General features: G+C 41.8%; 1 protein-coding gene across 1 annotated transcript in view; it reads left to right on the plus strand.

Moving 5' to 3' along the window:
- The first annotated feature begins 716 nt into the window (after positions 1-716).
- Positions 717-14244, plus strand: part of LOC115175112 (serine/threonine-protein kinase MRCK beta) — a 126316-nt gene continuing 112788 nt past the window's right edge. The window contains exon 1 of the mRNA XM_029734309.1: positions 717-891. Within this exon, the coding sequence (XP_029590169.1) occupies positions 717-891 (175 nt within the window). The remainder of the gene's footprint in view (positions 892-14244) is intronic.

Consider the following 14244-nt stretch of genomic DNA (forward strand, 5'->3'; position numbering starts at 1 on the left):
TTCTGCTGGTGAGGTCAGTGCCAGTTTACTCCCAGTGTCTGTCAATCATCCAATGACGTCACCTATCCATGGCGTTTCCGGTGTGGGTAGGCGGGTACTCCATAGTCCCCGGTCTGGATTCTTTTGCAAGGTAGGGAGAGACAAGGCTGGACATGAATTTTGCCATATTACGCTCAATAGTGAGAGACACCAGCTAGCTACTAGTAGAAGCTAGTAAGAAAAAGGATTCACCTACGAAAAGACAGCCACTCCCCAATTTTGGTGGACATACCTCTATTTAGCAGTGTTGAAGAACATATATCGGGCATGCGAGCGAGCAGATAATCCGAAGGAGAGAATGGACGACCGGTCAACCTGAGATTCGACTGGGGGGGAAACCCGACATCCCATTTTCTAGATAGAAAGTACAGATTTTGTCGGGATTAAAGCAAATGGGACGCACTGGGCCTCGAGTCTGAGTGAAGGGAACACAGTGGCGACGCTAAAAACAAAGCATTTTCTATACAACATGTCGGTCTTGTTTTTTTTAGCTTGCTAGCTACTAGTACACGTCTAGATAGCAAGTTGGAGACTGGGACATCAGTGCTCCAATATTGGCCAAATAAGTATTTTTTCGGTTGCGCTTGAAGGGGGCAGGGTTAGCTCGATTTCTTCTCCCATACTAACTCGGGGAGCGTATTCTTCGGCGAAGGGAGTGGTAGCTAATTGATAGAAACATGTCAGCGAAGGTGCGCCTGAAGAAGTTGGAGCAATTGCTCGTGGACGGAACACCAAATAATGCAAGTTCACTGAGCGTCGAGACCCTTCTGGATATATTGATATGTTTGTACAACGAATGCAGCAACTCTCCTTTAAAACGGGAGAAGCACGTGACAGACTTTCTGGAATGGGGTAAGTTCAATTGTTAGATTTGATAACAAGTTATATGACAGTAACGAGCGGTCACCAGCCCGTGCAATCTATCTGTGCAATGATCCATTACTTGTAATCCTAACTATGCTAGGTATGTACAGTAGATAGATAGCTAGCTGACTAGTTCACCCCATTTCTGAAAATGGGATGGCCTAGTAACGTTAGTCAATCATTTGCAACAATGAAATGACAGCAAACAGCAACATTTCCATGAATCAATTCTAAAGTTATTTTAACATGCTCTCTCTCTCTCATTAACCAATAAACCAAGTTAGCCTACCTACTTATATTACAAGTAATGATACCTTGTGCATATACTTTGTGAAATAACCAATACCTTCATTACAATTCCTTGTTCCTGAAACCTCTTAACACTAAACAGTGGTTTCTGAACTGTTGCCTGGTTAATATTCTCTTACAGAGGTGAATGTACTGTTTATTGGACTCTATCTACTGTGACTCAGTGCTTGGACTCAGATTACAGACAGTGTGCAACTCAAAAAGATTGGGTTTGTTAAAGAAACCAGTTGCCTATTTTTTTGTAATGTCTTCTGTCCTATCAGGCAATGTTTACTTTTTGCTTGTCAGAGCTGTTATACAAATGTAACCATCTCCAGGTTGAGCCTAAGGACTGGTGTTTAGAATCAGGTGATGCGGCTCATAACCTCGGGTTAATACTTTCCAGGTCGAAGTTAATGGAGAACTGTTCCAATTTGAGGCTAAAGTTATTAATTTAGCCTACTAGGCTACTTGTTATTTATCAGAATGAATAACAAGCAACCTTTTCTTAGTGTCAGAATTCCTCGTGTTTTATATCAGGACCTAACTTGTGAAACAGTCTTTACTATTGTGCACCATAGCTCACCTAGGCTGCTCACAGTACCCCCCCCTCCCCCCACACACACACAATCTGCTCCAATCCAGACACTTAGTCCAACCTGGCCTTTGGGCTGCAGTCATCCAACACAATGAGAGGATTCTCTTCCCTGGGCATTTCATTGACGTCAGTAATGAGATTACACCCCAGTGTGTCTGCTCCTGAAACGATGTAGGGCGGCAGGTAGTCTTGCGGTTAAGAGCATTGGTCCAGTAACCGAAAGGTCGCTGGTTCGAATCCCCGAGCCGACTAGGTGAAAATCTCTCATTGTGCCCTTGAGCAAGGCACTTACCCCTAATTGCTCCTGTAAATTGCTCTGAATAAGTCCGTCTGCAAAATTACTATAATGTAAAATGTAAGACTGTTGCTGTCCTCGGAGCTATCGTCAGTAGGTGCCACAACTCGGTTTTGACTGTCCAAGACCAAACCTCCTCTAGCCTAACCTACACATTTACCTGCCTAACCTCTGGGCTCGTTTGGTTCAGCCTTGGCCTGTGTGTGAATGGTCCTTTTGGAACTCAACTAGGACCGCCAAATGACACTGTAGCATAACGAACAGTCCCCAAAGCCCTACACATGATTTGTGACGGGCAGGTCCATGAGACTGATCATAATGAACAGTCCCCAAAGCCCTACACATGATTTGTGACAGGCAGGTCCATGAGACTGATCTGTGTCTCTGTGGTTTTGGTTTGATCCAACACATCAGGGTTGTGTCCAGTCCACACAAAATGGCTAAAAGTGTTTTGAAATGGGGAGGTAGACTGTCTTACTAGACTGTCTTACTAGACTGTCTTACTAGACTGTCTTACTAGACTGGCTTACTAGGCTAGCTTACTAGGCTAGCTTACTAGGCTACTCAAAGTTGTCCTAGAAAAATACTTATTTTAGTTTTCTGTAGCAAATGTTTTGCCCACTCTCTTGTCCTATTTAACATGAACCATGAAGATTCTACTCTGTCAAAAGGAGGCTGTCATCTGCCCAACAGGCTAAATACCTTAGTGGAGGTTTGTGGTTTTTCATTCCTCCCATCCTTTTACACCGCCATGTTAAGATAAGTATATTGGACCTTTGATATCCACCAAGGTTCATATATTTATTACTCTGGCACTGACGAAGCAACGTTTGATCTCAGAAAATACATTGGTCAAGGGCTGAGCGCCTATGGGAATCTAGCAAGTTCACTGAAGAGCAGCCGTGTGATCTGCCCCTCATTATCAGTGATAGACATATTGACCGCGCCTCACCCTCTAATATTGACCAGTGCAGCAAGTTCACAGTCCTTTCACTGTAACCTTCTGGCAGCCTCTATTCCACTCCCCTAATTCCAGTGGTCACATCACATATTTAGCCTAAAAGTCCCCTTGAAGAATTGCTGAATAGCAGATGTTGATGAATTGCAGTTTGCTTCACCAACAATTTTTCTTTGAAATTCAGGGCTTGTGAATGTTCTGTGTTCAACAGATGTACACAGTTTACAACCACCAACCTGTGTGTTGTATATCGATGGCGTTATTAAATTGATATGCTTGAACTGGCCTTCTCCCATTAGTATACCCAGGAAGAACCCAGATTCCTGTGCACCTGTGCAGCAAGAACTGTAGCTGAGTGAATTAGCTGCCAAGGTCAGTGGGAGAAGTAGACTGCTGTGCAGGTGTTTATTGCCCCACTGCCACTCGGACAAGAGGGCTATTGCAGCCAACTCCATGGAGGATAAGACGGTATAAAAATCTGAATTACTATTTGCACTCAGTGGGGAGTATCTGCATAGGATTCTGCGGCGACTTGATTTCCAGCAAGCACCCTTGGGAGCGGCACTAGTTTATCTTTGCCAGTTCCAATCTAGGGCTGGGCGCTAAGCTTATACCATATTTTACTATATAAAGCATATTGATACACGGACCGGTTGATGCACAGTATTTCAATCCGCTACTTGAGTCATCGCTCTCACTCTCTCTCACAAAGCCCCGCCCCCTGTCACTCAAGGAGTGTGGTTGTTGCTTGACCATGAAACCACTTGCTGTTGTCTTCAGTCTGCATACTCAATGCAGGAGATGCAGAAAGATGTTGCCGACAAAGATGCTGCTTTACACTTTGCTTCCTAATATAAATCCACAAGCGTTCTATAATTACACTATTAGTTTGTGTATCTTACTGTCTGGAAACAGATAGTTTTGTCTTTTTTCTAAGCAAGTTGTGGCTAAATTAAATAGTTTTAGCTGCTAATGCTAATCAGCTGGCTAGCTAATAAATGTACTGAGTCGTAGCAAACGTAGCTAGCTAATACAGCCTGATACAATTGCTGGTGTAGGCCTCAATCATCGTTTGTGCAAGTATATTCTAAATCAGAGAGGAATAGGCAAAGCATGAATATGTTAGCTACATTAAGTAAAATAATACATTTTAGGAAGAAGACTAAAGGGTCCCCTGAGAAACACTGACCAAAACTTTGGTTCCTACTAGGGCTGGGCAATTATTTTCTCCAACTTATGTGCGATTATCTATCTACACTGAACAAAAATGTAAACGCAAGATGCAACAATTTAAACGTTTTTACTGAGTTACAGTTCATGTCAGGAAATCAGTCAATTGAAATAAATTCATTATGCCCTAAACTATGTATTTCACATTGCTGGGAATACAGATAAGCATCTGTTGGTCACAGATACCTTTAAAAAAATGTATGGGCGTGGATCAGAAAAACAGTCCGTATCTGTTGTGACCACCATTTGCCTCATGCAGTGCGACACATCTCCTTCACAGTTGATCTGACTGTTGATATTGGCCTGTGGAATGTTGTCTCACACCCCTTCAATTGCTGTGCAAAGTTTCTGGATATTGGCTGTAACTGGAACACGCTGTCACACGTGTCTAACCAGAGCATCCCAAACATGCTCAATGAATGACATGTCTGAGTATGTAGGCCATGGAAGAATTGGGACATTTTCAGCTTCCAGGAATGATGTACAGATCCTTGTGAGATGGGGCTATACATTATCATGCTGAAATATGAGGTGATGGAGGCGGGTGAATGGCACGAGAATGGGCCTCAAGATTTTGTTACAGTATCTCTGTGCATTCAAACTGCCGTCGATAAAATACAATTGTGTTTGTTGTCCGTAGCTTATACCTGCCCGTACCATAACCCACTGCCACCATGGGGCACTTTGTGCAGAAATTCTTCAGTTGTGCAAACCCACAGTTTCATCAGCTCTCCGGGTGGCTGGTCTCAGACGATCCCGCAGGTGAAGAAGCCGGATGTGGAGGTCCTGGGCTTGCGTGGTTACACGTGGTCTGCGGTTGTGAGGCTGTTTGGAAGTACTGCCAAATAATCAAAAATTACACTGGAGGAAGCTTATGGTAGAGAAATGAACATTAAATTATCTGGCAACAGCTCTGGTGGACATTCCAGCAGTCAGCATACCAATTGTATGCTCCCTAAACTTGAGACATCTGTGGCATTGTGTTGTGACAAAACTGCATATTTTAGAGAGGCCTTTTATTGTCCCAGGCAAAAGGTGCACCTGTGTAATAACCAACCTGTTTAATCAGCTTCTTGATATGCCACACAGGTCAGTTGAATGGGTTATCTTGGCAAAGGAGAAATGCTCACTAACAGATGTAAATAAATTTGTGCACAACATTTGAGAAAATGAAGCTTTTTGTGCATACGGAACATTTCTGGGATCTTTTATTTCGGCTCATGAAACATGGGACCATCACTTTACATGTTTTATATTTTTGTTCAGTGTATCCTCTCCCTAGTTTTTTTTCATAAATGTTTTCTCTAAGCTTTGTTGTTCAATTTAAAGGTAAAATACACTGCATTTCAAACAGTCAGCAATAATCTAATGAATTCAGGGTTTGTGAAATTATACCAAGGCTAAATATAAGTCTTCTACAATCACAAGACCCGCTAATAATTGTATTATTTTATCAAAATAGTTTAACCTTTTTTTGCAATCATCAGTGCTTTCAAGGCAGTCTATTAAAATGCAATTTTTGTTACAAATTGAACGCGAACCATGTATAATGTGTATACACTAATAATGACTAACTTTTTGTAGGAGACATTATAGAAAATGAACACAGCAAGGTCTCATAAACAATCTCTTAAGCACAACCCCACATGCTAGTGAGTAGCAAGCTAATCTTTATATTTAAAGTCTAGCAAACTTGGAGCTATTTGCTAACTGACAAGGTAGAACAGTTGAATTGTTATGAACACACCCTTCTGTCCATCTCCAACTGTTTGAACAGCATGCTAGCCTGTCCACTTTGTTCAGATGTTGAAATCAAGTGACTTACCTTATTTGAGAATGAGTTGCCCATTCCTTATATACTATTTTTATTTTTTTTAATGCTCATCATTGCACATTTATACAACAGACTAGACAGCTGGTGTAACAGTCTTTGGCTAAAAAGCTGCTAGTGGTATGAGGTATCGTAAATGCTGAGCTCGTCAAACTGAGCATACATTTTCCACAATCAATGTTCATTGATGCTCTCATTTTTAATAGGTTCTGCTCTTCCTGCAATTTGAGGAGTTGAGACGCAAAAAGGGTATAGTTAGTTAGTTCACCAGTCATATGAACTCCTGGATACCATTTCTATGTCTGTGTCCAGTATGAAGGAAGTTAGAGGTAGTTTTGCTCTCACACACAATAAGCATCACCTTTTTGATTTGGAGTTCAAATGGATGATTTTATTTAAACTAGGGTTGTTTTTAATTTAGGCATAGGCCAACATAATAGTCGGTGATGGCCTTCTGAAAATCATGATTGCACTACACATCCTGAGCTTCTCATTCTTAGTCCCCCTTCTGTGGACAGCTGCTCCCTATAGCCCTTTACACTCTGGAAGTGTTACTACAGTTTACATCTATACATCCATACCACATAATAATAATAATATCGTAATAAAATCATAATAATAACTAATACATAACAATAATAATAACTAACTAATACCATAATAATTATAATTATAACATGCCTCATGTTAGACTGCCATTAACTGTACTTGCCTCACCCACTTTCAGAATACCTTTACTTTTACAAGCCTCAATTCAATCAAGATATTGTGTAACACGTGCTGTTTTCCCCTTTTTTTTAATGATCCGTTAAATATTGTGACCACACTCGTTGTGGATGTCCTGGGGAGGGGTAGTATTGTTAAGTGTGGTTTCTTGCTTACCTTTCAGAATTCATTCCTGCTGTGCCAGCACGCCAAGCCAAACGTTAACAGGCCCCACCCTCTTACTGCAGCTACTCAGAGCCAGGATAGGATCAGGATTCCTGTCAGTCAGTCACTCTGGAGCAACTCTCATCATAGACCAAGCCCATGATCATTATTACATTTTGAGATGCCTATCCATAATGATCCATTTCATAGAATGACTTACAACACTGACATATTTAAGACTTGAAGCCCAATCTCAGGAAAATGAAGGTTCTCTTTTCCGTGTCTGCTTCTTTATAATGGTTGAGCTTAGGAGGTCAGCACTTCATAAGGAATCTGCAGAAAGGGAGGCGGCGACTCCTATTACTGAGGATATGTCTGGTATGTCCTCTGTTCTCCATGTTTAGTTTTTGCTGCCTGACAACTCCCATTTGCCCGACTGGCTCGGTGTGTTTATTGCATGAGGCATCTTCTCTCCCAGGGCCACCCTGACTCAAAACACACCTCACAACAGGGCTGTTGCATCACACGCGTGCACCCCACTCTTCACAGGCAGACTGAACAGAGACAGGATGGGGCTTGTCAGGATTCAGGAATGCCTCTCAGAATGGAGGATATTCAAGCGCTAACTCCCATTGATGCAGCTAAACAAGGGGAGTGATGTTACTGGAACAAAGGCAGTGTTTGGAAAGGGATTCCTCTGTCTTTCATTCTTACTTTACTGCCCTGTCTTTTTTGCTTACTAATGAGATATTTGGCAAGTTTGAAATGGAATCTTACTTGTTGAGCTAAGGTCTGTTTTGCAAAGTTAATGTCACAGGGGAACAGGAGTCTCCTGGCTTGCAGCCATGGCATGACCATAGAGAATTCCATTCATTCCTGCTAATATCCTCCCCCAACACCAGACGTGTGGGCGTTCTCCCCTCCTCTGCTCCCAGGCGCTAGGCCGCAGGCATGACACAGATTAGGCCTAGCCGTTTGGCTCCCAAGCATTTCCCTCAAAGCCTTCCTCACAGGCATGAGGCCTCCACAGTGGAAAATGGCTCAGTGTGGTATTAACATCCACACGCGCCTGGATGGGTAATGTAGTTCTGTTGCGTTTGTGGCCCTGTTGCTAAGCGATGCTGGTGGGATGATGGGACCTTGCTCAAGGTCACCACGTGCCACACACATTTAGATCCGTCACACCCGGTGCCCCAGCGACATTGATTACCATCGTTTTGGTTTGGCCTCTCAGCTGTTCAACTGGCCCAGTGTGTGACGACTCTGTGTAGCAGTGAGGAATAGTTGATGAACAGGGTTTTGGCATTCTTTTGGAATTTCACAGTGATAGTTTATTAGTTACAGGGAGGCATATCATTTTCACTGTACCCTGAAATTATAACAGAGCAGGTCAAATGACAAAGTAAAATAAATCAAATTTAATTAGACAAAGTAAATAATAATATGTACAGTCGTGTGCGCAGGGTAAGAGTCAGTTTGGGAATGTTCATAGGAGGAAGGAAGTGGGAAGTAAATTAAACGGTAATTAAAAATAAATACTAACGCTGTAAATAAATGTCCAATGTGGTGTGGACACATTTTTTCACATATCTGTTGTAATATCAGGGCCCACTGTGGATATTCTGACTCTCCAGGGGAGAGACCTTTACATGTAATAGTCAATACCCTCTCATTTCTGAATTGAAACCTAATGGTCACATGGTGGCAGCTTAAAAACGTAGCTATAAACTTAGCTGTGCCCCATGACTTTTACAGATTTGCTGTTGCACCCTTACATATTTCTACCAAATGTATTGAAAATGTAGGCTGTAGTGCTGAATGATTTAACCTGTTGAGGCCAGGGGGCAGGATCTTATCCCGGTATTGGGATTCATTGTCATGTGACCATGGCGGGGAATTCAAAACTGCAAGAGTAATCATTTCAAATAATCAAATAATCAACTATTTTCCTCCATTTGAAAGTAATATCTCCTAAATCTAACCACGCTGTCCGATTTTCAGAGGCTTTACGGAGAATGCATAAAGTTAGGTTATGTGAGGAGAGTACATTGACAATAGCTGCGTGTAATGTTTAGCCAATTCAAAGAAGGGCATCAACAGACAGAAAACTAGCTAGAATTATGCACTTACCTTTGACAATCTGCATCAGATGACACTCATAGGACATTATGTTAGACAATACATGCATTTTTAGTTCCATCAAGTTCATATTTATATCCAAAAACAGCATTTACAGTCACGGTGAAATTCAGAATTTTTTTCGGCTCGAATGCTCCCAGTGAATCCAGCATTACAAATCACGGAATTACTATTCGAAAACATTGGTAAATTATAATATTGTCATTCAAAGAATAATATATTATCATCTCGTAATTGCTACCGAATGGCCAGATCTCAAAATAACTTTACTGGGAAATCACATTTTGCTATAAACTGGGAACTATGCTAACAACATAAGCTAAGCTATAAGCTAAGCTAAGCTATACCGTTAGCATTAGCATCATCTAATATCGATAATAACATTCTAAATATCCCCTTACCTTTGATTATCTCCATCAGAAGGCGCTGCCAGCGATCCCAGGTCCAGAACAAATGTGGTTTCTTTTGATAAAGTTCATAATTTATGTCCAAATAGTTAGCGTTCAGTAGGCTCCCACAAAATGAGGTGGGCAGTGTAAAGTCACGCCGAAAAGCTAAAAAAAACCTAGTAAATAATCTATTTATGTTTGTTCAAACATGTCAAACGTTGTTTAGCATTAATCTTTTGGTCCATTTTTAACGTGAAACATCAGTAAACATCAGTAATATTTTCACACAACCTATCAAGTGTCTAGAATAAACGATTATGACAAAGACACTCTTCTCAGATTCATGCGCAGGCGCAAAAAATGAAGTGATGACGTGTCAACTTGTAAGCATTCTAATTCGGTCTGTATTCATCACAGATGCTTCAAACAACTTTCTAAAGATCGTTGACATCTAGTGGAAGCAGTAGGAGTTGCGAACTGAATCCTTTCTCACTGTGGTATCTTTAAAACAATGACACTAAATAGTACAGTCACAAAATTCTCATTTTTTAAAAATCTATTTTTCACAGGTTTTTGCCTGCAATATGAGTTTTGTTATACTTACAGACACCATTCAAACTGTTTTAGAAAATTCAGAGTGTTTTCTATCCGAATGTGTTAATAATATGCATATCCTAGCTTCTGAGTTGGTGTAGGAGGCAGTTAAAAATGGCACATTTCTGTCTGTTGATGCCCTTCTTTGAATTGTCCTGGCTTGAAGACAGTTCAGTGAAATAAGTCCATAGTAAGTCAGTAGGGTTAACTGGATAACTAGCTAGCCACGAAGAATTACTAGCTACCAACGTTGTTGAAGAATGCTCTCAGAGCATGAGTAAATACCCATTGTTCACTATAGCTTGGAAAATAAATAAATGTGCCTCTGAACAATAGTGTTTTGTTTCCAATCCGCTTCTTGTTTTGTTTCCTTGCTACGATACTAATAACGAGTATCACGAGTGGCGCAGCGGTGTAAGGCACTGCATCTCGGTGCAAGAGGCGTCGCTACACTCCCTGGTTTGAATCCAGGCTATATCACATCCGGCCGTTATTGGGAGTCCCATAGGACGGCGCACAATTGGTCCAGCGTCATCCGTGTTTGGCCGGGGTAGGCCGCCATTGTAAATAAGAATTTGTTCTTAGTGACTTGCCTAGTTAAATAAAAAAATTAAGATACTGGTATTGTCCCGGCCCTATTGTCAACCTTAAGTGCTGCAGCCCCTAGTGAGGTCACACTACACCCCAAACCCCACCCCCTGCCCCCCATCTCGGATGACAACCCACCCAAAGGGCACTCTGTGTCTGCAACTGGTGGGACAAGCCAGGGTGACGTGGAACTCTGTGGTCTCATCTGAGGTTTCTCACAAGCCCACAGGAAAAGGAAGTGTGAATGCCACTCTTGCGAAAGGGAAGCTGTGGGAACTGTGCTAGCTAGTGAAAGTCTGAGATTAAGAAGTTTGTTGTAGGCAGTTTCACTTCTGTCTGTGTTGTGTGAAGGGTAACCTTTGCTGAAAGATACTAGGCTACTTTTTAGAATGTTGCTTTATTCCCTTAATTGAAAACACTCACTTCTACTTACAACTTGAGAGAAACAAGGGTGAATCAGTCATGTGATATAACTACCAGTTTATCCATGTACAGTTGAAGTTGGAAGTTTACATACACTTAGGTTGGAGTCATTAACTCGTTTTTCAACCACCCCACAAATTTCTTGTTAACAAACTATAGTTTTGGCAAGTCGGTTAGGACATCTACCTTCTGCATGACACAAGTAATTTTTCCAACAATTGTTTACAGACAGATTATTTCACTTATAATTCACTGTTTTCCAATTCCAGTGGGTCAGAAGTTTACATACACTAAGTTGACTGTGCCTTTAAACAGCTTGGAAAATTCCTGAAAATGATGTCATGGCTTTAGAAGCTTCTGATAGGCTAATTGACGACATTTGAGTCAATTGGAGGTGTACCTGTGGATGTATTTCAAGGCCGATTTTCAAACTCGGTGCCTCTTTGCTTGACATCATGGGAAAATCAAAAGAAATCAGCCAAGACCTCAAAATGGTAGACCTCCACAAGTCTTCATCCTTGGGAGCAATTTCTAAATGCCTGAAGCTACCACGTTCATCTGTACAAACAATTATACGCAAGTATAAACACCATTGGACCACGCAGCCGTCATACCGCTCAGGAAGGAGACGGGTTCTGTCTCCTAGAGATGAACGTACTTTGGTGCGAAAAGTGCAAATTAATCCCAGAAAACAGCAAAGGACCTTGTGAAGATGCTGCAGGAAACGGGTACAAAAGTATCTATATCCACAGTAAAAAGAGTCCTATATCGACATAAACTGAAAGGCCGCTCAGCAAGGAAGAAGCCACTGCTCCAAAACCGCTATAAAAAGCCAGACTACGGTTTGCACTGCACATGGGGACAAAGATCGTACTTTTTGGACAAATGTCCTCTGGTCTGATGAAACAAAAATATAACTGTTTGTCCATAATGACCATTGTTATGTTTGGAGGAAAAAGGGGGGGGCCTGCATGCCGAAGAACACCATCCCAACCATGAAGCACGAGGGTGGCAGCATCATGTTGTGGGGGTGCTTTGCTGCAGGAGGTCCTGCTGAACTTCGCAAAATCGATGGCATCATGAGGTAGGAAAATTATGTGCATATATTGAAGCAACATCTCAAGATATCAGTCAGGAAGTTAAAGCTTGGTCACAAATGAGTCTTCCAAATGGACAATGACCCCAAGCATACTTCCAAAGTTGTGGCAAAATGGCTTAAGGACAACAAAGTCAAGGTATTGGAGTGGCCATCACAAAGCCCTGACCTCAATCCCATAGAAAATTTGTGGGCAGAACTGAAAAAGTGTGTGTGAGCAAGGAGGCCTATAAACCTGTTACAACCAGCTCTGTCAGAAGGAATCGGCCAAATTCACCCAACTTGTTGTGGAAAGCTTGTGGAAGGCTACCCGAAACGTTTCACCCAAGTTAAACAATTTAAAGGCAATGCTACCAAATACTAATTGAGTGTATGTAAACTTCTGACCCACTGGGAATTTGATGAAAGAAATAAAAGCTGAAATAAATCATTCTCTCTACTATTATTCTGACATTTCACATTCTTAAAATAAAGTGGTGATCCTAACTGACCTAATGACAGGGAATTGTTACTAGGATTAAATGTCAGGAATTGTGAAAAACTGAGTTTAAATGTATTTGGCTAAGGTGTATGTAAACTTCAACTGTATCTATGACTACCACAATTTCAGAATGTTGCTTTATTGCCCTAATTGAAACACTCACTATTACTTACCTGATAAACTTGAGAGAAATGAGTGAATCAGTCATGTGATATGAACATGTTAAGTTTCGTTTTCGTTGTGCGCATGTGTGCTTATCCCTGTATCTATGACTACCACAACAATGGCTGAGTAAAGCTGCCATTAACCTGCTGTCCTTGTCTTTTGTTATATAGCAAGAGTATGCGAGTAACACAAATACAAATCTGAACACACATCTATCAGGGCCTTTATAATTATAATCTTCAAAGCGTCATGTGACTATTAATGCAGGCAAATTTGTGGAGACCATGCCCATAGATGGTCCAGGTCATAGGGAACCTTGTCACCTCAGTTTCCTGTTTGTTCAGGACTGTTCACTTCTGTTCCTCCCTCTGTTCCCTCTCATTCATCTGCACTGATCTGTAAATGCAATTTGGTGGATGCCAGCTGGGAATTAGATTTTTTTTCTTTTCTATCAGTGCAGACGAAGAAGAGAGAACCACATAAGAAACAATTGGCGTCTTAAAGGCCGCAATGGAGGAAGTGGGTTAATGGAGGTTTAAAGGCCTGCTGGGTAAGAGGCCTGTCCAGGAAGGGCTGTGGCCATTTGTCATCCTTTGCCAAGGTGTCAAGACGGATCAAGGCTTGAAGGATGGTACCAAATTGAACCCATGAACCTACAGTCACCTTCAAGACAACATTTCAGGGCTGGGACAGTCCTGTCGAGGACTTGATGAAATATAAATTAAAAATGTTGCAAAGAAAGAGAACAGACCAGGTTTTCATGGTCTCTCAACGTTCTGAAGCTCACCTTGCAACATAGCAGCTATCCCTCACAGAACCCTGAGGCAAATCCCACTGAGTCTTGGAGGTCCCTGCTGCGTGTCCTCCTTCGTCACAGCGGCTTTATCTTCCGTGACACCCTACCTGTGTCCTGATCCCTGGGCCTGGATGCTCCCCAGTAGGGTACACCGAGATGCCCGGTGCTACGGTCCCAGTGGCTTAGCCGAGCGCACAGCGAGCAGTAGGCCAAGCATGGAGCCGCTTGTAAATGGCTGGTGTGGTGGGGGCAGGGGGATGTGTGGCAGCTGGTGCTGGATAATAGATTAACCCTGGGAGGAGCCCTGATTGTTTAACCTCCTGCAACCAGCCACCTTCTCCCCACCCACCCTATGCTTAAAAGTCCAATGCAGCCGTTTAAAAAATCTAATAATTCAAATCATTTTAATTAAATCAGATAATTTCTGGTTAACAATTACCTTTCTGTGATTGTTTTCAATTAAAATAATCATAAAGAAACAATGGCTTATTAGCAATGGCAAATTTCTGTAGTAAGTATTTTACTAGGGCTGTCGGAGTGGTCCAAGTGGGGAGTGACACTGAACTATCTGTTATTGGCAGAGACGTTTGGAACCATAGA

This window comes from Salmo trutta, chromosome 35 (genome assembly GCF_901001165.1).
Source record: "Salmo trutta chromosome 35, fSalTru1.1, whole genome shotgun sequence".
Lineage (NCBI taxonomy): Eukaryota > Metazoa > Chordata > Actinopteri > Salmoniformes > Salmonidae > Salmo > Salmo trutta.